The following is a 22,139-nucleotide window of genomic DNA, read 5'->3' as shown; positions in this document are numbered from 1 at the left end:
CAGTGAAAAGGTGACAAAAATCTCTTGGGAATAAGGGTTTCTGACTTGGTTTGGATAAATATTTTTTCCTTATTAAACTCTCCCCCCAGATGTATTTGAACTTCGCCATGATACTCCAAATTATTTGCTTCTCTCCACTTTCCACTTAGGGCTGATGAGTGCAATTGGAGCAATTTTAAATGTACCACTGGACCCTGTCCAAGCAGGATACTGCATGCACTGATGAAATAATTTAGGTTAGTTTTAAAGAAAGTTATTTGTGTGGATTCTATTATTTATAAATACATGCAAAGAGTCTAAGCAGCTTACAGCTAGGATCATTTAGTTGCCATGGCAATGCCCTTTCAGAAGCAAGAATTTGTTTTAGGTTCTTCCATGTTCTGTTCTTCTTGCCAGCTGCTGCTCCACCAATGCCGGAGTGCTAGAATTAAAAATATGGTGTTTAGAGAAAAAAATAAAGAATACTCTTTCAGAGCATGACACTTCTATTTCATAGTCTTTCTGATATGTCTCATCTTGTTGTGAACCATTTGTTATTCTCACTTATTTCATCAGCAGGCTACTATACTGTATACTCTAATCTTGGTTGCAAGCAAAAACAAAGCTTTTTGGACTGTGTCAAAGCTTCTATGTTTCCCATTAACTGAAGGAAATTAAAATCTGTTTTTTTACATGGAAATAGAAAATCAATGTGGTTAGGCTTAGCCTGAGATTACAGGATTCTGTATGTACTTCCCATCGTATTAGAAGTTATTACCATGAAGTTGTTTCTAAAATTGTGATTATACAGCTAAATTTTCTCTCTCCTTTTTATGGCAAATTACAGGTGCAGCTCTTTTACAAATTATCCATGACTGCAGAAAACACAACTGATCTTGCAAAATGTAATGAATACTGAGAAACTTTCTGGAAATTTTATTTTTCTTTCAAAGGCTAGAAGACAGAATAATAGAAAAAGAATAATAAATAGAATGTTGGCTGCCAAGACAATTTTGCATTTTGAAAGGAACACTAATGGAAGGCTTGCCACAGGTACTATAATGGCAGCTGCAGTTATCAAATGCGATTGCTACAGAGTAATTTATTTATGTCCCTCCAGAGACAGAAGCTGCACAACATACTGTACTACTTCTAAATGATCAAAGGACACAGATTTACAGCTTAACTTCAGAAAAAGAAAATGTTCTTACAATTGAGAAGTTGCTATTTCTGTTAATAATTACTACTTGCCCCATGAGTCTCATTGAAACTCAGCGAAGTTCTGTAAACACACTTTTGCTTTGAATGTTTATAAATTAACCACTTAAATTGATGAGGATGACAGGAGGAAGGATTCAATGAGAAAGGGTTTTTTGTAAACATAAGATATATTCAGAAAAGATGCTCACAAGCTGATGCTATAATGGGTTTTGGTGATGGATATCTGATTTAAAAGATAGAAGCAAATATTTGCTCTGAGGGTAACACCTTAGTCATCTAAAGATCATTGCATAATAGAGACTGCTACAGCATGAGAGGAAACTACATGTACTTCCACACCACTAATTCAAATTCATTGCATGAATTTTCCCCCAAATCACTGCAAAATGATTTTTTGTTCAGTACTCTCAAAACCAACCTGTTTTTATATGAACTTATGCCTCCTAAAAATGGGGCTGAGCATCACCTCACACATCTACAATGAAAAGGCAACAACTGCCAAGCACATATGAACCAAACGAAGTTCAGAGAAAGCTGGAGCTAGGACAGGTGGAGCTACTGCTTTACAGCAGCTATTGCTTTACACAAGTGTCAGAGTCTTTTTCCCCTCACCCTTTGCCAAAGGATGTAAATTCCAATCAGAAAGTTTAGGAAAAGGTAATTTCTTCCTCCTTCTCTTCTCTCAAGTCTATCCTCTGCAGTGAGCTAATGGTTCAAACTTGGGCATACATATGAGAGACACTATTTGATTTATTTTCTTCCTTTTAAGGCAAATTAGGCTGGAAAGATGCAAAAATCCATCCAAATTGTTACTGCCAGGTCATACCAATGAAATGCTGATTAACACGCAATGCATTTCTTCTCAAATTAGTTACTGTATTGGAGGGGACAATTTCATGGTTCTTATTATAACTGCCTATTATTTCTGCAGCGGTTGCCAAAGACCCTGTACATTCATTATTATTTCAAGCATGCAGACATTAGTATTGCCTCTTAGGAAATGGTGACATCCCTCTAAGAACTGAAGGATCAGCTCAGGGCTTCATAGATATTTAAATCCTATGTGGAAGCTACATGGGATGCCTCTGGGCACAAAAGGAGCTTTTGCAATAAGCCCCATTTCTCAAAGATGCTGGTGCTTGCTGGAGGATTAGTGAGCAAAGTATAGGGTAGTTTGAATGCCCCTCTCTTGACTGAAGTTGTCTGCAAAGCAGATGTAGAGCAACTCACATGTCAGAGATTAATTTCATAGCCCCTGCCAAACCTGTGCTTAGTGAGCTGTGCGTTGCCCGATTACTCATTATGTGCTGTGGGATATTGTATCTTGTTCATGCAGAGTGAAATCTGGGACAAAATCCTTCTTTCTAAGTACTGGCTTAGGACCAGCAGTCTGAGAGGTTTGCTTGTCTAGAAAGCATTTGTACAGTGTGCCAATGAGTTGGCCTTGGCACAGCAAGATAAAAAGATATCAAAAACAAACCCAGCATTACTAATTTAATCTTCTTCACCTTCTCTCCTAGTTTAACCCTCAGAGTGATAGGAGCCTGCATTTCATCAGCTGTCAGTGTTTACATGACTGCATGCTGGCAGGCCAGACTTCTAGGGGGCACAGAGCATTTTGCTTCTAAATCTAGCCATGATTGGAAGAAGACACCACAAATCTGTTAAGAGTTTCAGGGACCAGAAGAAGAGCAAAATGCCATTTGCTAATGACTCTCTGGCTAATTTCTAGCTCAACTGCTTTGCAGCCTCCCTTGACTTGGAACTGGAACATGGGATTCATACATTCATACTATTAATTGTTCCTTTCTAGCTATGGTAGTTTGTGAGATACTATATCATAAAACTTCCACACTTACCTATACCTAACAGGTTTCCTCACCCTGTTCCAGAATTTAATAGAACAGTTCTGCCTCTGGACCAATGCCATTCTCATGCTATAATACAATGTGTTCTTTAGACCATGGTGTTACATGGATTGAGGTGAATTTCTTAAAAATTGTCAACCTTTTATTTGGCTATTAAGCTTATTTTCTTAATATTTACACTAGGAACATGGTTAAATAGAATCCTAGTAAGTCTTTTATGGGAAAAGTGTGAAATTTCAAATTGTTCAAATAATATACTTACGACGAAGTTTGGGTCTTTGAATGGTAACGGCTTGGCAGCAGTTTCCACTGATCCTGTGCTGGAGTCTGTGTTCAGAAGTTTATTTTCACTCACAGCCTCTCCACCTGCACTCTGCAGAAAAAATAGTCTTAGTGCTTGTTACTCTGAGCAAGTTTAACTAGAGATGGAGGCATCTGCTGCCTTTTTGCTCTCCTATCTCTTTTGCATCTAAAGATGTTGTATGCCAAGAGTGGGGAAGCATGAAACAGAGTATTTCTCAATCAATTTACAACTGACACACAAAAGGGAGGAGAGGAATAGAGTGGCCAAAGCCCACTGAGTAAAAACTGCATGGGGTTTATTGCAGTATTAATAAAAGCCACCTCATCTCACTTGATAAAGTGCAAGACAGAGTATGTGCAACCCAAAACAGCAGAAATGTACACTTTTTTAGAATGTTCTGTATAAAGTATTAACAGGAATATATAAAATTTATAAAAAGGCTTTTCATCAACTTTCTAAAGAAAAATGAATTAATAATTTTATTCTTCATCCTTGGTGCCAGCTGTGCTTGAACGAGGACGGAGAAAAAGTATTTTATTATATATTATTTTTATATGCAAGCTTCACAAAATCTACATTGGTGCTAGTTAGTATTTTCTAGGTTTTCTTTATGGTTTGTTTACTTATTTAGCAGGAAGAGCAGTCAGAAAAGATGTGTGTGACTGGAAAGCTAAAAAAGTCGTGTGGCAGTCTAAGCAATTTCTGATAATTCTGCACGGCTGAGTTTATGGGTTTTTAAAAATTTGTTAGTGACCTGTAAGGCTCCACATTACCAGAATTAGCCCATGCTACACACATAAATATTTATTTGAAATCCTTATCTACCCCAAAGTTGGTGCAAATTTTGCCACTGAGTTTGGTAGTTTAGTCAGTAGGAATTCATACCTTGTTTTTTTTTTACTTGGAGTAAAAGCTTGGCTAAAAGCTAAGTCAGTATTTACTGAGTGGATGGTTAAAATGTTCTTTCATGTTATGTTTAGACAGATAATACTTAGGGGAAAAAAATGCTTTTCTGTAAAAACCTTTTGTGTTGATACAATACTCATTTAAGTATGAAAAAAAGGACTGCTATTATTTGTGGCTTATTGGAAGCACCTCTACAAACTGGGCTATAGAGCAAAGGCCATGATTCAGCATATCTTTCTCCATGTGACTACAAGGGAAGTGTTTTTACTCTTAATACATGCAGAAGTAATTACAGGATTAGGGACTAGGCAAGTTGAACTCTTAGGGGAAATACTCCAGTCATTCTACACTGCCTGTTTTCAACATAGCAAAGAGAGGTCTTAAATATTTGAAGTATAAAATAAAAAAGCAATGTTTCTAGTGCCTTACTAAAATAAAAATATGAATAGAAATAATCTGTTTTCAATCTGTAAGTTCATATTACAGGAGATAAGGCAATAATAACATCAGCAGAAGCAACACATGAAGCCTGTAGCTTAAACTTGATTCTTCCATTGAGGACAGAAAACATTAAAAGGCAGTGACTGTCAGAGAAACAGAACAAATGCAGATGGATGTTTAGAAACATGTACATTATGTGGCAGTGAGCAGAGAAAATATCTTCATCAATCCTGAGTAAAGTGGCTTTATACACTGAGTTCCTAGGTTTCAAAGTATATTCTTGTACATGCATGCTTCCAGCACTTCAGATTTCAGCAGCAAACATTAGTCAGCTTTGAGAAAGACAAAACTTGAAATACAAGATTATTTTTCATGAATTCATTATCTCTGATACTGCTCATTATCAGTGTAAATTCTCTTAAGTAGAAGAATCAGCACTCAGATTTATTCTTCAAAGCATTCTTGCCTTTTCATTGGTACCATCTGGTTGGTTTTAAACCCAGTTCTACAGATAATTACTTTATCGCTTTTGCCCCTTCAGTGATCTTCTCCTAAGTATTCTGGTTTCTATGAAACAGGCTTTGAGTAGTATTTCAACAATAACTCAAAATAGTAGCTAGTACTTTGAGACTCAGCAAATAAAAATAGTTAAATAGTAAAGGGGAAAAAACTTCCTTATACATATAGTCTGTAATTTCTGCAGCTGGATATACTTACATATTACCCTCACTGTCTTCAGTGGTTTCTTCTGTGTGGATTCAGTGCTAATCTTGCTGGTGCAGTGGGAAGGAAAGTAAGGAATTGTTCCTGGCAGGACAATTCCTGAATGTAAATATTATATGTAGTTTCTTTTCCGTACCAGCTCCTAAGGGATTTCAGGTATTAGAGCTGCTAAGAGTCAGGCTAGTTCTCATTACAGGACAGATGTTGATTTTGTTGGTGCCAGTATCCCTTGCATGGTGGCAGAGGCAGCACGATCTAGAGCAGCAACTGCTGCTTTTTGGGTTTGTTGCCCATCAAAGCATCAGGTTCATGGGATCACCCAAGTCATCCTCCAGTGCCAGTGAGACATAATGTCAGTAGTAGCCTCTGGATCTATCATGGACAATTTGAGAGCAGCAGTTTCCTGTCCAAGGCAAAGGGTGCAGGGCTGTAAAGCAGTTTTCATATCACTGAGGTATGCAGCTGATACCATGATTTCAGAGCCCTGTGACAGACTGGGAAGCAAATAAGACTGAGTATTATGATTCCAGTTAAATGCTGGGAACTGAGATAAAGACATACTGCAGAGGCATGCCAGTTCCCTCACTCAGCACTGCTTGTACAAAAACTCTGATTTTTAGCAACAGGACCATGGCAGAGAGATGCTCAGCTAATGTGCTTCTCTTTCTGGAAAAACATTAAAGAGTTGAGCAGAAGCACTGCTTCCCGAATAATGTGCTATTGCACAGAGGCGTGAACTCTGGCAGTACAGAGCTTTGAAAAGCTCGTCCCGTGCAGCCTGCAGAAGTCTCAGCTGATATCCTTTGCAGCTTTATAGCCACAAACTGCAAGTGCCAATAAAATCTACAAATCTCTCTGGCCTATGTTTTAAACATCAGGATTTAAAGCACAGGAAACTTCATGTAATTTTTCAGGTTTGTTTTCTGAAAGTTTTTTAATGGCAGGGGATATGGATCTACCTTTGTTCTGCAAAACACATATTTCCTGAAAGTGAATAATACAGTGATAATACAAACTGTTATTTACGGCCTGAAAAGAGATTCCTCAGTGAACAATTACTGCACAGTAAAGGTAATATTTAACTTTTAATATCAGTTGAACAAATCTGTCCCAAATGTGCTTGTTCTCTTGGTCGTTTAGATTAGAAGACAGTTCATCCTTCACTGTCATGTGCTGGGACAAACAAACAGGAAGAATTCAAATGCCCTTTGTAGTCCTGCGAAGTGACGGTGGTGGTGTGAGCACAGTGAGGAAGTGTCTGTCACCAGGGAACACGCTCTGCTCAATGTGTGCTGTAACCCCCAGTCACGTGTGGGGCAGCTTCCCCTTCCTGCCCAGTCCACAGCCCATCCCCAGCACATTTTCCCTACCGAGCCACTCTCTTAGCTAACTCCCTCATCCCCAAACTTCTGGGATAATCCCAAATGCTTTGCTGTGGGGCTAAAAAGAAGGTGAAACCATGGGCTTGAAATGCTCAAAAGCGTCTTTAAAGTTTCTTTTTAACTGATCTTGTAAACAATCTTTATGGGAAATTCAATATACACTTCAAGGAGAGAGCAGCTTTTAACGTGTACTTTATAACTAAATTGTGTCTTTTAAATGGTAGTTTATGTAACTAGGGCTACAGGGAATTTGTGCTACATTAGTCACTAAGTAGTATGTTTTTCTCCATAGTCTGTTGAAGATCATAGCAACAAAGATTTTAGAGTGGCTTTACATTTACAGGCTACACCTGCATGGAAAAATGAAGATGTGACATCAGTACAGCTGAACATGCTTATGCTAGTTTTACCTCAAATAAGGATAAAAACACTGCAGTAAAGACTGCAGCTAAGTCATCACTAACTATCAGTAACTTATCCTCTCCCAGCACCTCCTTCTGTGGCTATTAATCCCCACTGAAGTCCATGTTGCCACTTCTCATGTTACCCCTCTCTGTTCTTCTCCTCCTCCTCCTCCCAGTATCCCCAGGCACTGAACTACCTTGACTGGAATGGCATGTATTAAAAGTCATAAGCAGCAGGTCAAATACTTCTTACAGGAGCACTTGTGCAATTTTATTCCCTCTGTAAAGTTGTGTTTATGTGCTGCAGCTGAATTTTAACTACAACTACAGTATGGCAAGTTGGCAACCTCTATCCCTCCTGAGACAGATGAGAAAAATAGTGAGGGGATGAGCTTCTATTTTGCAGTTCTTTTCACAGGACCATCTATCGAGTATTCAGAGCATCCCTGCTGGGTGGGACAATGCCCTCCCTGTTGTGTTCTAGGACTGGGTGACAGTCACTCAAGGGAGGAAGATGGCAGAGAACTTGGTAGCAAAAATTTGAGAGAGACTGAAAACCTGCAGCAAACACTTGGGAGTCCTAATAAGTTTGTTTTATGAGCAGCCAAGTCTGGGGAAGAGACCTGAGCTAAGCTTTGCTACCTTTCCACTGGTTTCTTTAGAGTAAAGCCAAACCCCAGGAATGAGCCTAGTTTGGACCCTGCTGTATATGCTGTCTGTACTGGGAGGAAACACACTGGGAGGCTGGCTATTCACATACTACTTTCAGTATTAGGCTTTGGTAGATCTATTAATGTTTTGTATATATTTTGTTCCAAATTCCCTACCGCAGATGTTTTCACATGATTTCCAAAGACTGAGCCATCTGTCTGGTTTTATTTAGAGAGGACAAGCAAAACTGGTAGACCATGGAAGCTGATTTCTTTGTTCTGGCTATTTCTAGGTGGAATCAGCATTGTGGGGTTTGGGATGGGTGTCTGCAATGACACTAAATACCAGGTGAAATTAGCTTATTATGGAAGTCCTTGTTTCACACATAGTTTATTTTTTTTTTTTAATCCCCCAGCAAGGATTAAAATTGCACAACATCAGTATATATCAGAATAGCTGATATATACTGAAGTAAAATTTCTTACCTATTTGCTTTCAGATTATATTCTATAGCTTTTTTTATTATTTTAAACTAATAGGATTTTACTATGTATTAAAAAACCCACGAAAATATGAAACATAAAGTCAAGATGTAAATACATGCATTTCTGGCATCCTGTCGCTGCACACCATGCATGTCATGGCTTAAAAAAAAAAATGGATTTGTACATCACTGAAGGTATACTGTGACCATCAGTGGCCAGTTTCACTAGGTGTTAACAGTTTTACATGCTAAAAAAATTTACAAACAGAAGGTAACTGAACAATGTGTTGGTAAATCAAAACTTAAATGCATAACTAAATTCTATGAGAACTGGAAAGGGAGTTTCTAATTTAAGGATGCAAAAACAATACTGAAAACATTGATTCTTTCTGTTTTCTGCAAATCATTAATTTGTTAGCTTTGACAATATATTGAGTACAGGAACTGTAGATGAAGGCGACTGCACAGGTTGGATTTTGGTTTGGTTTTTTCTGCATTCAGTATTTCTGAAATGCTGGCTTTGTCTTATAGTGATGATGAGAGTGTTGCATGTCACCATTGAAAACGAAGTAGTTAGAGGGGTCTGGCCCCAAGCACCCAGTTTACTGAGGAACCCACTTGTCTTCAACCTTTCTATGTGAAATTCAATACATTGTTTTAATTACCTTCACCTTCTTTTGGCAGCTGATTTTCATAATCACAATACTACTACAATGTTTCTTTAACTCAGCTTCAATAGTGGTGCATGTCTAATTATTCCTCTAGTAGGTTACTTCCAAAGCACCAATATCCAACTTGTGGCAACTTACTTGGCTTTTAGTTGTATGTAAGTTCTGTGATATCCTGACAAGAGCTGTGGCATGCAGCCAGGGAAGAAAATGGTAATTTATAAAATCGATGGATAATACCTGTATTTTCACTAGCAGACAGTTACAGTGAGTGAGAATGCCATGTGGAAACAGAGCACAAATGTCACTAGATGACAGCTGCGATGATATGAGCAGACTTTTTAAAATTGGGAGTAGAACCTGAATGTCAGCTATTTAACGGAGTGCCAGCTAATACTGCTCATACTGGAACATATATTAAGCTGCTTGATTAATATATTAGCTCTCACTATAACAAGGCTGGCCCGGGCTCTTGCACATTCTGAATATTTAAATCATTTAACTTTATGATGACATGACAGGGGCCATTAAAACTTGAACACGTACCCTCTGGCAGACAAAAATGCAGCTCTTTACATTGCTGGGAATAATTCACTGAGAAAGGTGTCAGAATTAGACGTGTTTAAGCTCAAGTTAAAATGATGGTTAAAAAATTTCTCATTGCCAACATTATAACCATGCTACATTTCTGAAAGCAAACTTACTGAAGACTCAGTAACAATGCAGGACTGTCTAGAACAAGATTAACTCTATCCACATCTGTGACAGAAGGGTTTGCTGCAAAGACCTTTTCAGTAAGACTTATAAACATGTCTTCCTCATCTGGTTGCATTTTACTAGTTCTTGGATTCAGCAGGAAAAACTTTTTCCCTCTTCCTTTCCACTCACTAAAATGAAGCACAGTGCAACTTCCCCATCCTTTTCTCTCTCAGCATTTGGGTACACAATAGTATTTTAGGAACGTTCTCCCTTCACAGAAGGTCCTACCTTATTTTGGGCATAGGACAAAAACCAGTTCAGCTTGAAAATGTTCAAACGCCAAGAAGAAAAAAAAAAGCCAAATCCTAATCTTGCACATTCACAGCAAATTCTGTTCCATAGGTCATTGAAAAACTGAATTTACTTAAAAAACCCTGAAATCCTGAGTAGTATCCAGCTAATAAGAACAGTGCAGATCCTTGTCCTCAATTTCAAGCAGCTACTATGGTTGGCAAGTCATTTGTGTATCCAGTTTAAATTGGGAGTAAATCCATCTAAGTCAGTGGGTTTCATCAACTCATCTTAAAAGACAAAGGTCCTGGCACAGGTTTTTGCTTCCACTGACATCACAAGTAAATATCCCAAAGGCCTGACAACAAAAATATTTTTGCTTAAATTACCACATTGTCCTCAGATGCTACTGCTGTTTTCACTTATCAAGAAAGCTGAAAGAGGGTTGTTAAAAACAAACATAACAGTACAAAGTTTGAAATAAGATTGTTGGACTATTATAATAATAGTTTACAATTCCAAGTACACGTATCACTAAATGCACTTCTTCTAACCATTTCCCAGAGGATTTTTGAGTCACGTACTACTTACCTATACAAGACTTATAAAACCTGCCTTTCCTAAAGCAATGGTTCTTTCCCTCTGACTTGCTGAGTATTTCCACTGAGCATCAAGAGTTAATCAACTGTGCAAATTAACTCAAACATATGACTAAAATTTAGATATAATCTCTGCTATTGGGTATATAAGAGTATGGGGGAAGGTGTTTAAAGCAGGACATGGAAAACACTTCAATTGCAATTTAAATAAATAAAGATAATACACAAAGCCACATAAGCTGCCCAGATAGCAATCTCGACATTATGCTTTCGAACTTCTGCTGTTCAGAGGCGAGTTAAACATCTCACATTCCAACTGCCTCAGAAAGGCTGAATAAAATTTTACTCATGCACTAAAAGATTGGACTGTCACAAAGTGATGGATGGCTTTTCTATGCTCTCTGTAGGGCATTTCAATACCATAGACTCCAAGTGCTCTTGATTAAAAGGCGACATTCTCATTTAGGGTCCTGTCAGTGCCTGAGCATAAAACCATTATCATTCACCTGCACTGGTGGTTCCAGTGACAAAATACTTACCAAAATGTATAAAATACTAATTACTTTAGTCACTTTGATAGAGGTATAAAACACCCTAATGCAAAGCTCTATTATGATGTGTGAGGGTTAGAATTCAAAATTAAAAATGCAACCAAAGGGAGAATAAGATTTTAATTACATTGCCCACCTCTCAAGCATTTCTTAAAAACCTGGGGGAAAAAGAGCAATTTCATGACACAAGATCTCCTTTTATAATGGTACTGTTCACTTAAAAAAAAAAAACAAGCAACAAACAAACCTAGAAAAACTCAAGTTCAATTTCTTCTCTTCAAAATTATTAAGCAGTCAAACACAGAATAAGATGACAAGCCTCAGTAAAAAGCTTGAATTTATTCTCAAGAAATTTCAAATGTCAAATATGTTTTCCCATTTAAAGACATTTAAGTACTGTGATAGGCAAATTTTTGTAACTTACAGATATTTAAAGGAAAAAAATTACTATTTCCTGTGGGGAAAAGTCTCAAATAAAATGTAATTGGGACACAACTGTGAATAGCTTCACGCTATCCCAGAAAAACTTGGTTTAATTTGCATTTGCCACAAAGCTCCCTTTGGCTTAAATAATAGCAAGGGATCTCTCACTTTTAGATTTCATTTGGTGGATTGGGACTGCTCCTTGTTTATAAAGTTTGACAGTTTTCTTTATTAAGAAAATTGTAACTTGGACAAATTCATAAGCATAAGCTGAATGGCATTGCCGAAGTGGCCCTAGAGCTAAAACTTTCAGTATATGTAGAATCCAAAAGCACGTGTTGGGTCATACTTGTATCAAGGATAAAAGTGAGCTCAGCTAACAGAATATTTTGATCCCTCTAAATAAAAAAGTCTCCTAAATTGATGGGCTTCAAGACTGAAAATGGATGGAAGCATACTAGCAAAAAAGACTACAGTAAATCACAATTGAATTTTTATAAAAAAACTGCCAGTATGTTCCTTTCTCTATCAGAAAAAAATCAGTCAAGGACTTTGGCTAAACTGCATCTTAAAGTTTAAAATACATCATTTGATACAGAACAGCTAAGGTCAAAGTACTTCTGGAGAAAAGAGTGGAGGATTACAATATTCCAATATGCTCATGTGCCATTAACATTGTAATGCTGCTCAGGGAGCATACCAGAGTCCCTGTGCCGAGTAACAGCCTTCAGCCAAGGCAGGAGAAGGATCCAAGTCCATTCATCTACACGTGACTGAATCAAGGACAATGAAAGCAAAAAGTTATCAGCTCCTATGATTGATGGGAGACTAATTTCATTCTGAAAAAAAATAAACAAAAAAAACCCCTTCAGTTTCCACATTGTAGTTTATTCTGTAGAACATCATCCATTCTGATGGGAAATAACACTTGAGTAACAAAGAAAAAAACAAAACAACATTTCTTCAAGGAAAGGCAATTGAATAGTTTCAACTGAAAACAGGGGGTATCTTTCAGAGCTCCTATTCTATCTATTTTGCTAAGGAAAAAACACACTTGGATAAGAAGAGTTAAATTTTACCTTTAAAATGTTTTGGACTATTGGGTAAATCAGTACAGAAAACAAATATTCACTTTTGCATTCTCCCTATTTTTTGCACATTTTAGCACTTGATTCTGTTTTTCTTGTCACTTTAGGGATATTAAAATTGTAGTTTTATTTCATTTCTGCTAACCACACTACTTCTGCCATGGTGCATTGCAGTCTAGAGTTACTTAGAAGAAGGTTTTTCCATTTGTGCACAGGTATTTAAGATTGCCATACTGAAACACCATGTCAGAAACACAAAGCTTAGGTACACTGATCTATGAAACATTGCAGTGCTACAGGAACAGAGAATAAAAACATTCTTTCTACAGACATCCAAAACGTTATCAAAGGTATAATGTATCAAAGAGCAGTAATTTTATCAGATGCTCCAAAGGTCTTTTAAAGACAAGAAAATAAACTATACCTTAGACTTTAAACTTCTTCAAGCTAAATCTATCATCTTTATTGTTTGTCTCATATTATTGGACAAAAAAAAAAAAATCTGGTTGCACATGCCCTGAATACTGCATTCACTTTCCTTTCTCTAGTAAACTCACTACCCACCATTCCAACTTTGACTAGTGCACCAGTTTCCTGTACTCAGCAGAACTGCATTATCCAATGGATACCTACATTTAACTGGATAATGAAAAAAAAACAACCTGACAACTAAACCAAAATAAACATATGGCAAATTCTAATTTAGATGAAAATAAGGTAATATAAGTATCTCTTGTAGACTATTTTGAGGCTGCTCAGGAGAAAAAGGGAAGACAGAGTTGTATGGTAGAGCTAATTTGAAGGCAAATTTCTGACATATTTCTGCAGAAACATTTGTACAAGTAGGTGGTTGTTTACTCAGCTATGCAAGTTCTGTGGCACTTCACCCTGATACCATATATTGAAGTTGAGGAACTGCAGCAAATCTGAAAAGTGCCAGACAGTTCATGTTTTCAAATAAACTTCTATCCCAACTGCCTTTTTTGCTTGAAATAAAACAGAACTATTAAAAGACTTGACTTGCCACTACATTAGAATCAGTGAAGTTTTGGTATCACATCCACAATTGTAGGTGAGGGGGGAAACACAGTATTTAACATTTTGTGGTGCGTTTAACAGCATCCTGTTTTAAGACATTTCCCACAATGAATTATTCAGCAAATAAAAAAATACCTTTTGGACAGATAAAAAAAACCGACAAGCATAAAAAGGGCAAGTCTGTGTCTGTAAAAAAAGGCAATTCTGGCTGCAACAAGTAGGTTTAACAAAAAGTCAGATGAAAACGGAATTTCTGACTGGAGGAAATTCAAGGTCATTAATGTGAGACTTAAACTAGCACTTCTAGTTCTAGACTGTGTAAATAAAGATAATCAATTAAAGAATAAGACCTTTCCAGATTACTACTTTGGTTTGAGGAGCCTGAGTACACTGTGCATACATCAAGTAAAAATGGCCTTCTTCTATTCCAGTTTGCTGACTTTACCAGCTAATTTTGTTGTCAGGACATTGTCCTGTCCTTTCAAGGGAAGAGCAGTTCTACTAAAACATAAAACATAACCATTGTTACAGTATAGGGAGACTTAATACTATCTAAATGGAGTTGTTGATTTTTGTGGTAGTTTTCACGTTTCAATCTGCCTATGACAGAGGTGTAGGACTGTTTGTTCAGGGAGAGGACACACCCATCTTAGTCACACAACCCGACATCTGGAAGGTGACACAGTAACACTGAATCACCGAGGCTGGAAGGGGTCTCAGGAGGTCACCAGCTCACCTCCTGCTCAAAGCAGGGTCAAAACTGACCTTGGACTAGATTCATGGGGCTTTGCCCCAGCCGGCCCCAAACACTTCCAAGAGCAGAGATTGCACAACTCTCCGTGCAGCTCTCCGTCTCCTTGGCTAGAAATCAATATCTTATAAAATAGAAAACACTGGTTTTAGCAACAAAAAGCTCTTTTGGTCTTAAGCAGTCATATAATTCACATTAATTACTGCCCTAATTTCTGCATGTTCCAATTCAGCAGTATTTTGCTGTAGTCCTGATGGTTTCAGGGCATAAATGTAACAAAGTTTTTAAGTAGAGGAGTCATCTTTTATTAAAGGTACCAGTTTATCTGGAAAATTAGGACAAGTTTTTTGGATGCACTGCATACCAATACACCACAGATTCAACAGAAAGACTTTTTATGGCACATAACTTTCACACAGTTTCCTAGAGGGTTTTAACTCCCTCCACCTTTATCCTAAATGATGAGTGTTCTCACAATACTTTCTCCCTTGCCTGATGAACATTGCCTATATTCCTGAGATGCCAATAAACTTTGCTTCAAATATGGTCTCCTTGATTCATATCTAACCAAACTCCAAAAAGTAGTTCTACATTTGGCTTGGGAAGATGCTGTTTCACTTTCAAATATGAGAAACACTTAAACGCCTGAAATTTGATTTGAGCTTTCCAGCTGTACTGCTTAAGTGACACTAGCCACACCTGTAAATCTTGTCTAATTTATGCAGAAACTATCATAGGTGTCTCAGCCTTTCCTGCCTTTCTTCTTGTTCTTTCATTAACTCAGAAAAGTAAAAATTTGAGGAAGCAATATATAAGGCTGTCATGATAAGCACACTGCATCCTTATGATCATTAGGGTAAGTAAAGCTACAAGCATGTCAACACTCCAAGGGCAAGAACTCAAAAACCTAAGTTGCTTAAAATTGTGTAGAAGGTTTTATCTCTAGGCCTGTGTATGTTTGCAAAATGAGCTATGTTTTTGAATTACATCAGGTTTTATGTAGTACACATATTAGGTAGGTTGTACACAGAAGCATGGAATTTTGTGTGTTTATTGAAAATAAATTAGTTACACAACAAATCATACTTCTCTGTTTAATAAATGATAAAGAGGCAAATATGACACTGAGTCTCTTTTCATGGGGTAAATCTGAGCAATGGCCTACAATGCTTTATAAAAGGAATTTTATCTTTTAATTTTCAAAAACACCCCCTATCCACAGTAGGGTCTTTTAATCAGCAAGGACAGGTTTTCTTCCTGAGTCAGCCAGTACTTACATCCTGGAGCAGGACAATTACAAGACATGTAGCCACAGATATTCACCCCTTCCAAAATTATGGCTCTGCCACAGTGTAAGTATGTATTATTCACAAAAGAGTTTCCTTCTATCCATTTCAAATTTGTCTCTTGAATTAACAGTATTGCATTTTTACTACAACATAAACACATCTTATTAGATGGCGTTAGATGAAATTAGATTTCACTTTTTGTTTGGAGTTTAGAAAGGAAGTTCTGATCCCTGTTAGCAGAACTGTGTTTTTTGTATTAAAATTATCATAAGACCAAACATGTAACAGAAATAAAGACCTAAAATACATAAGCAGACCATTCTGATAACCATGTTTATTACCAATCTATGGATTTGCTCTCTTTGGAACAGAGAGCAAACCTCCATCCTTGGCTGTAGAGGAGAACACCTTTCCACACTCCCACACCAGATCTGCTTTTAGCCCAGTGGTTAGGGTGTGCTTGGGAAAAAAGGGTTTGAATCCCTTCAGGCAGTGGTAGGAACAGGTAACATCAAGTGGAGGACAGATTAGGGAGTTGTAAGGACAGATGATATAAAAAGCAAGTATCAGTGCATAAGTGTGCTTCTGCTTTTGAAAGAAAGGATATAATACCTGCTTTGAAAAAGGCAGATGTTCGTGGTTCTGAATCCCAAGTAGAATGAGTTTCCTAAATCTTCAGGGAGAAGTATAATTGTATAATTAGGACCAGTACATATTTCTTGATAACTTATTTTGGTGGCATCTCACAGTTAGCAGAATCAGCTGAGGGACTTAGAGGCTGACAGACAAGCAATATGACAGCTGAAGCTGTCACTTTCCAGGCCTTCCTGCAGGCAGGGACACGGGACCAAGCATTTTATTTAGCCTGTTACAGTCAACTAATGAAATCTGAAATTAGGAGTATGCAAGCTCATGAAGTAGGTCGCTTGTAGTGGACAAGTGTTTTCCTTGCCACTTGGTCGTGCCTCTTCCTTGTGCTACACCCCACGGCTGTTAGAGTTCCCTGGGAATCCATCCAGTTCACCAGGGCAGCAGCAGCAATGCAGCTTCCAGGGGAGGGGGAATGTTTGCAAATCCTGACAGCAGACCTCTATCACTGGGAACAGGTCTGGGGAGAGCCAAAGCTGGCATGATGCACACAGCTGGAGCATGCAGCTGAGACTTGTGGAGGTGGATAAGAGGGAAGAAGATAGGAGGAGACTGGGACTCCAGTAATGAGAAACTGATCCATTTGCCTAATTGAGCCTCCTAAAGTTGCAGGTGTGCTTTGCAGTGAGGCAACACACACTGTTTATGGATATGAATTCTTGTGTCAGGGCCAGGAATACTTCCCAACACAGTGTGTCACAGCTTTTATGGCTTTCTGCAGGTTTAAATAAACAGCCAATCTCTCCATTCTGTTTTCTTGGAATGCTTGAAAAATGTGTTCACAATCCTCCTGGCTAATAAATTAATATTAGCCTTTCTAATCCAAAATGAACACATTAAATAAACAGATATAATATATAATTGATATAACTTACAAATGCTTCGCTACAGCAAGAACTGAAGTTACTACCAAACACAATTATTGCACTTTAGAAAAATGTGAAAAACAGTCTAACACCACTTCAAATCTACAATATCTAGACAGTTAAGTTACTGCAAATTTTCTTTTGTTAATCTGAATATTTTACAGCACTAACTGGATTCTGAGATCACTATTTAGGGGTACTATCTCTCCAGAGAAAATTTCATGCTAAAGTACATGTATGAGGTGTTTTAGATTGCTCTTTCTCCTTCAAAAAAATAACCTACCCTATTTTCTCTCCTTGTGATAGAAGTGGAGAACCATCTTTATTAAGTCTCCTAAATTTCCTACATGTTTATTATGAATCCTGAAACTAGGTGTGATCATAGTAAGGCTCCATTTTATGTTAACTAAAGGAGAGATTAAAATTGTCTGCTAGGACAAGTGAAGAAGAGTAAAAAACCCATGACACCAGCATACTGATGCTCATAGTAAAAGACAACACACATATGCTTTTGCCTTTCTACAACATAACACATCTGTGTTTACTGTAAAACTAAAATCTATTCACATTTGGTTGGGTGAGGTAGGTAATTCTTTGAGATTGGCATTGTCTGGTTTAGAAATTCACATACTTTTATGATTATAGATCATCTGAAGCCCTCAAAATGTGATAAATGTCAAGCAAAGTTAATTCTTAGCTCTGTTTTGACAGTTTCCATTTTAACCTAGATTGCTCTAGAAAAGCAATTCCCTTTTTAAAATACAGCTAAGCTTAAAACACACATAAATTTTGCCAGATTTCTGTAGAAAATCTGCTTTTTGTCTTTTAATTACCATTTTTCCTCATCAGGGACTGGAGGGATTCTCATTCTTTAACAGATTTAACTTCAAATGTGCAAGTGACAAAAAATGGTGCTTCGGGATAATCCCGTTTCTCCTTAGTGGAGTGCCTGAAAATAAGATGTATTTTGGGAAGAGTATTGCAGCTATTCACTATCAGCTTTGTTGCAGAAAGTATCTTTGTGGTGCAGACTCTGAAAGGATTAGATATAAGCAGTGACCCTCTGAGAGCTTCCATCTGAGAGCTGCAAGTCTGGGGGATTTTCTCTGTGGTCTGGTGACATGTACTGTGAGGCCAGAGCACGTTAGTATGTGTGGGATAGCTCTGCCAATTGAAATGCTACCTGCTAAATCTCTTGTTCAGACACGGCAATTTGTTTTGAACCGCCTGCCAGTTTTGTAAGAGCCAAAACTCTTGGGTAGGGTTTGGTACAATTGTGCAAGTGGCTGAACTTGAAGAGCTCACCTTAGTAGTTTTTATCAGTAACTAGCAATCACCTGCAATCTATCATGGTATCTGTATTTTATCCAATGGAAGTGTCATTTAAATCAATTTAATTAGGTTTGAATTAACATCCCGTGGGAACACACTGTATCTTTTAAAGATACTATTCCAGGCAAGCAGTAGCCTCAGACTGGAACTGCTTCACTGGTTAAATTAATGCATTTTTGTTACAATCTTACAGGATGAGAGAGGTTTTAAAACAAAAAGTGTAGTCTAGAGCATAATGACATTATAGCTTTTTAATAAACTGGCAAATAGATATGCACTTATATCTCCTTACTAGTATACTGTGTCAGATTCTTCTGTCTTTCAGGGCAGGTGGATTGGTGAGAAATGCTACTTATTTATTGAATTCCCAACTACAAAGCAGAATCATGCTTTTCTGTAGCAGAAAGTCTAATATGGTCTAGCAGAAAGTCTGTAAGTCTAATAAGCCTAATACTAAAATAATTAGAATAAGTTTGGTATCATACTGGTTGCAGTAAACAAGGTCTGAAGTGGTAAGTAGGTAATTTTTAATTTTCACTCAGAAAGTTGTCATACTGTGCACACTGAAGGAGGTCCTCTATGAGGTTGTCCCAGAACATGGTGACAGCAGCAGCTCAGCTCAGTAGCTCTAGTGGTACTTGCCAATTCTGTAGTTAAACTCGTTCACCCTAGTCTTGATTTTCAGGAACTAACATCCAGATCAAATGGGCTCTTTAAAAAAAAAATATATATATTTTAAAATTGATTTGATGGTTTCCTACTAAGAGTGCTAGGCTTGGTAAAACAGCATAACAGGAGAATTGATTAAATTTACTGAAACTTAGGGTCAAATTCTGTGCTGTTTATGTACTAGGATAAGCTCTCTGCCTTTAGTGGGCAGCTTTTGAGTACATAACAGTAATCATGTTAATATGTATATATTGAAGTCAAGTTATTGAACTTACAGCTGTCTATCAGAACTGTGAAATCTGATGATCTTTAGCTTATGAGATAAAAACATCATAATACAGATACATCTAAAATAAAAATGGAGTTCTAACTGTATCAAAGTCACTCAGTTTATTTTTGTCTGGTGCATTAGACGAGCTTATTTAACAGGATAGTAACAAAACCATTTTGATTTTATTTTATAAGATTGTTGTATAGCTTTTGCTGGTAAGCATAGAATGAGAAATACAGAAAGCATTAAGCAGACATATCAGTAGTACTGCTGCAATAATAATAATTATAGATAAAATCAATATAAATACCTCACCAGTTTAAGTCTGAAGTTATTTCACAAATAATGTAAGCAAATTTAATTTACCACATTATTTAGCATAATTTCTCTCTTTAATTTTTTCCTATGATAAAATCAGAAACGTTTTTCCAAATCATTCTCCTATCTTACTGCAAATTCTATTTTTAAAGATTGTTAGGTGTCATAAAAAAGCATTTTACTTTATTACTTACATCTTGATCTAGAATATACTCTTTTAAAAGCTTCCTGTTGCAGTATAATTTATAAAAATAATGGTGTGAACACTAAAGGAGAGCAACTGGTGGCATTTTAAGATCAGTATCAGAGATTCTATACCAGGTTAAGTGATAGTAATTAATGAGACAGGAGACCTGGAAACAAGTCTGAACAACAGCCAGGGATGGAGCTGAATCAGCAGCTACTGGGAACCACTGGGCAGGGATATCTAAGGGAATGGTGCTGTATAAATCACTACACAGCACTGGTTTTGACACATTAATGTTGCCATTTAATATACATAATAATCCTCAATAGGGCTGAAGCAAAGTCTGAGGTATTTTGCAGTGGCACAACAACATGGGAGGAATAATTGTGTAATGCTGATGAAAGTGAAGTAATCAATTTGCAATCATGCTTTCCTGTAAACTCACTTTTAATATTACATTTGGTAAATACAGGCATTATGTCCAAAAAGCATGTGTCTCCTTCTGCAGACATGACTGACAAGCCCTATGAGCAATGTGCTTCCAAAACAAACATGACTCAATACCTTTGGGTCGGTAACTCACACAAATCACACAGAATGTTCTGAGTTGGAAGGGACCAACAAAGATCATCAATTCCAGCTCTCAAGTGAATGGCCCATATGGGAATTGAACCCAGAACCTTGGTGTTACTAGCACAACACTCTAAAGAAAAGATGAAGAATGTTTTTTGGTAATGTTCCTAAGGTGTATCTTAGAGAAAGTAGCAATTCACATGTTGGAGAAACAAAATCAAAATATGGTTTACGAAAATCTGTATGCTGTGTGATAATTGTGCCTTCTTGTAGGATATACACAGTCACTCAAACTAGTTGATTACACTGCTATTCTTAAGTAAATTTTTTATATAAAAAATGAACACATTCTTGAAATTTGCAGTTTTACCAGACCAGCGTGTCTTTCAGGGTGAGCATTGTGACAGCTGCTTGTGACATAGAGCACATGAGGGAAAATCTAAATATACAATTTGCAGAACTAACAAAAATCCCTTTTTGTTTAATTTCAGAAAGATGGAATCAGACACATGGGGATGTTCACAGTTGGCACAATGTGAAGTGTATTGTCACATAGGCTAGGTTCTCAGCAGAAGTTACTACTTAATACAACAAGGGGTCCCCAGATCTAAGTTGACCCCTGCAGGTAGTTTTAAACCTTCCAGGAGGGGTTATCTTACCTGCAGTCTGCTAGCTGACCAAGGAAATAATGCCAGTTTACTTAAAACACAAACCACTTAATGCTGAGCTATGGTATGACATGTTTTGGTGTGCTATGGCATAATCAACATTTTTAACTCAAAACATGCAGAGCCCCCATTTAATTTCTGTTTGAACTGGCTTACTCCAGAACTAGCCAGCAACATTGAATGAGATTGCTAGAATGAGCTGTTTCTTGTCCCATTCCTGAGGTTACACATTTTCCGAGGCATTTTTTTATTTTCCTTGTGGGATTGATCTGCACTGCTGAAGTCAATGAATGCGTACGATGACTTGGATGTTGTGTTGAGAAATTACTTCTTTCTCCACTGAAATGACTTGTGAGAAGAATTACAAAAACTGTTTGTCACACAGTATTGAAACCCAGCTTGAGTAAGAAATCATGGATTGTCTCATAACACTGGAAACTGTCCACAAGATTAAGTTTGGTGTGAACTTTGGAAAACAGTTTTAGAGGCTGAAGGGTGAGGGGAAGTCTTAAGCATGAATTCCTTTATACACAGTTAAGTTAGATATCAATATATAATGCTTTATATCTGCATACACACAAACACATATGCACAGAACAGACTGCTCCACACTGGAAAATTCAGATCATCATCTCTATCACATCTTGAAAAAGTTGTCAAACATGATCATGTCAGGCAGTAATTTTTCACAGTTGTGGCGCAGTTTGTTAGTGGCATTAAGCACTGTGGTGTGTACTCCCTGTCCTAGGATCAGCCCACCAGAAAAGAAACCATGTAACTACCACGGGGTGAAAACAAGAGCATCATTCAAAGGAGGAAGAGTTTGTGTCTGTGCTCTCGTGCGTGC

General features: G+C 37.4%; 1 protein-coding gene across 2 annotated transcripts in view; it reads right to left on the bottom strand.

The window, feature by feature from the left end:
- The window catches only part of INO80C (INO80 complex subunit C), a 30,475-nt gene that overhangs the window by 6,564 nt on the left and 1,772 nt on the right, over nt 1–22,139 (bottom strand). Inside the window, exons 2-3 of one of the 2 annotated variants that reach the window (XM_071455060.1) lie at nt 3,331–3,441; nt 310–421 (exon numbers count right to left, since the gene is read on the bottom strand). In XM_071455060.1, coding sequence (XP_071311161.1) covers nt 310–421; nt 3,331–3,441 — 223 coding nt within the window. The remainder of the gene's footprint in view (nt 1–309; nt 422–3,330; nt 3,442–22,139) is intronic. The other variant, XM_071455066.1, reaches the window with a different exon arrangement.

The sequence above is a fragment of the Agelaius tricolor genome, unplaced genomic scaffold (assembly GCF_023055355.1).
Source record: "Agelaius tricolor isolate 1412-34295 unplaced genomic scaffold, bAgeTri1.0.p SCAF_2, whole genome shotgun sequence".
Classification (NCBI taxonomy): domain Eukaryota; kingdom Metazoa; phylum Chordata; class Aves; order Passeriformes; family Icteridae; genus Agelaius; species Agelaius tricolor.
Note: the sequence above shows the minus strand (reverse complement) of the source record. Positions and strands in the feature narration are given on the sequence as shown.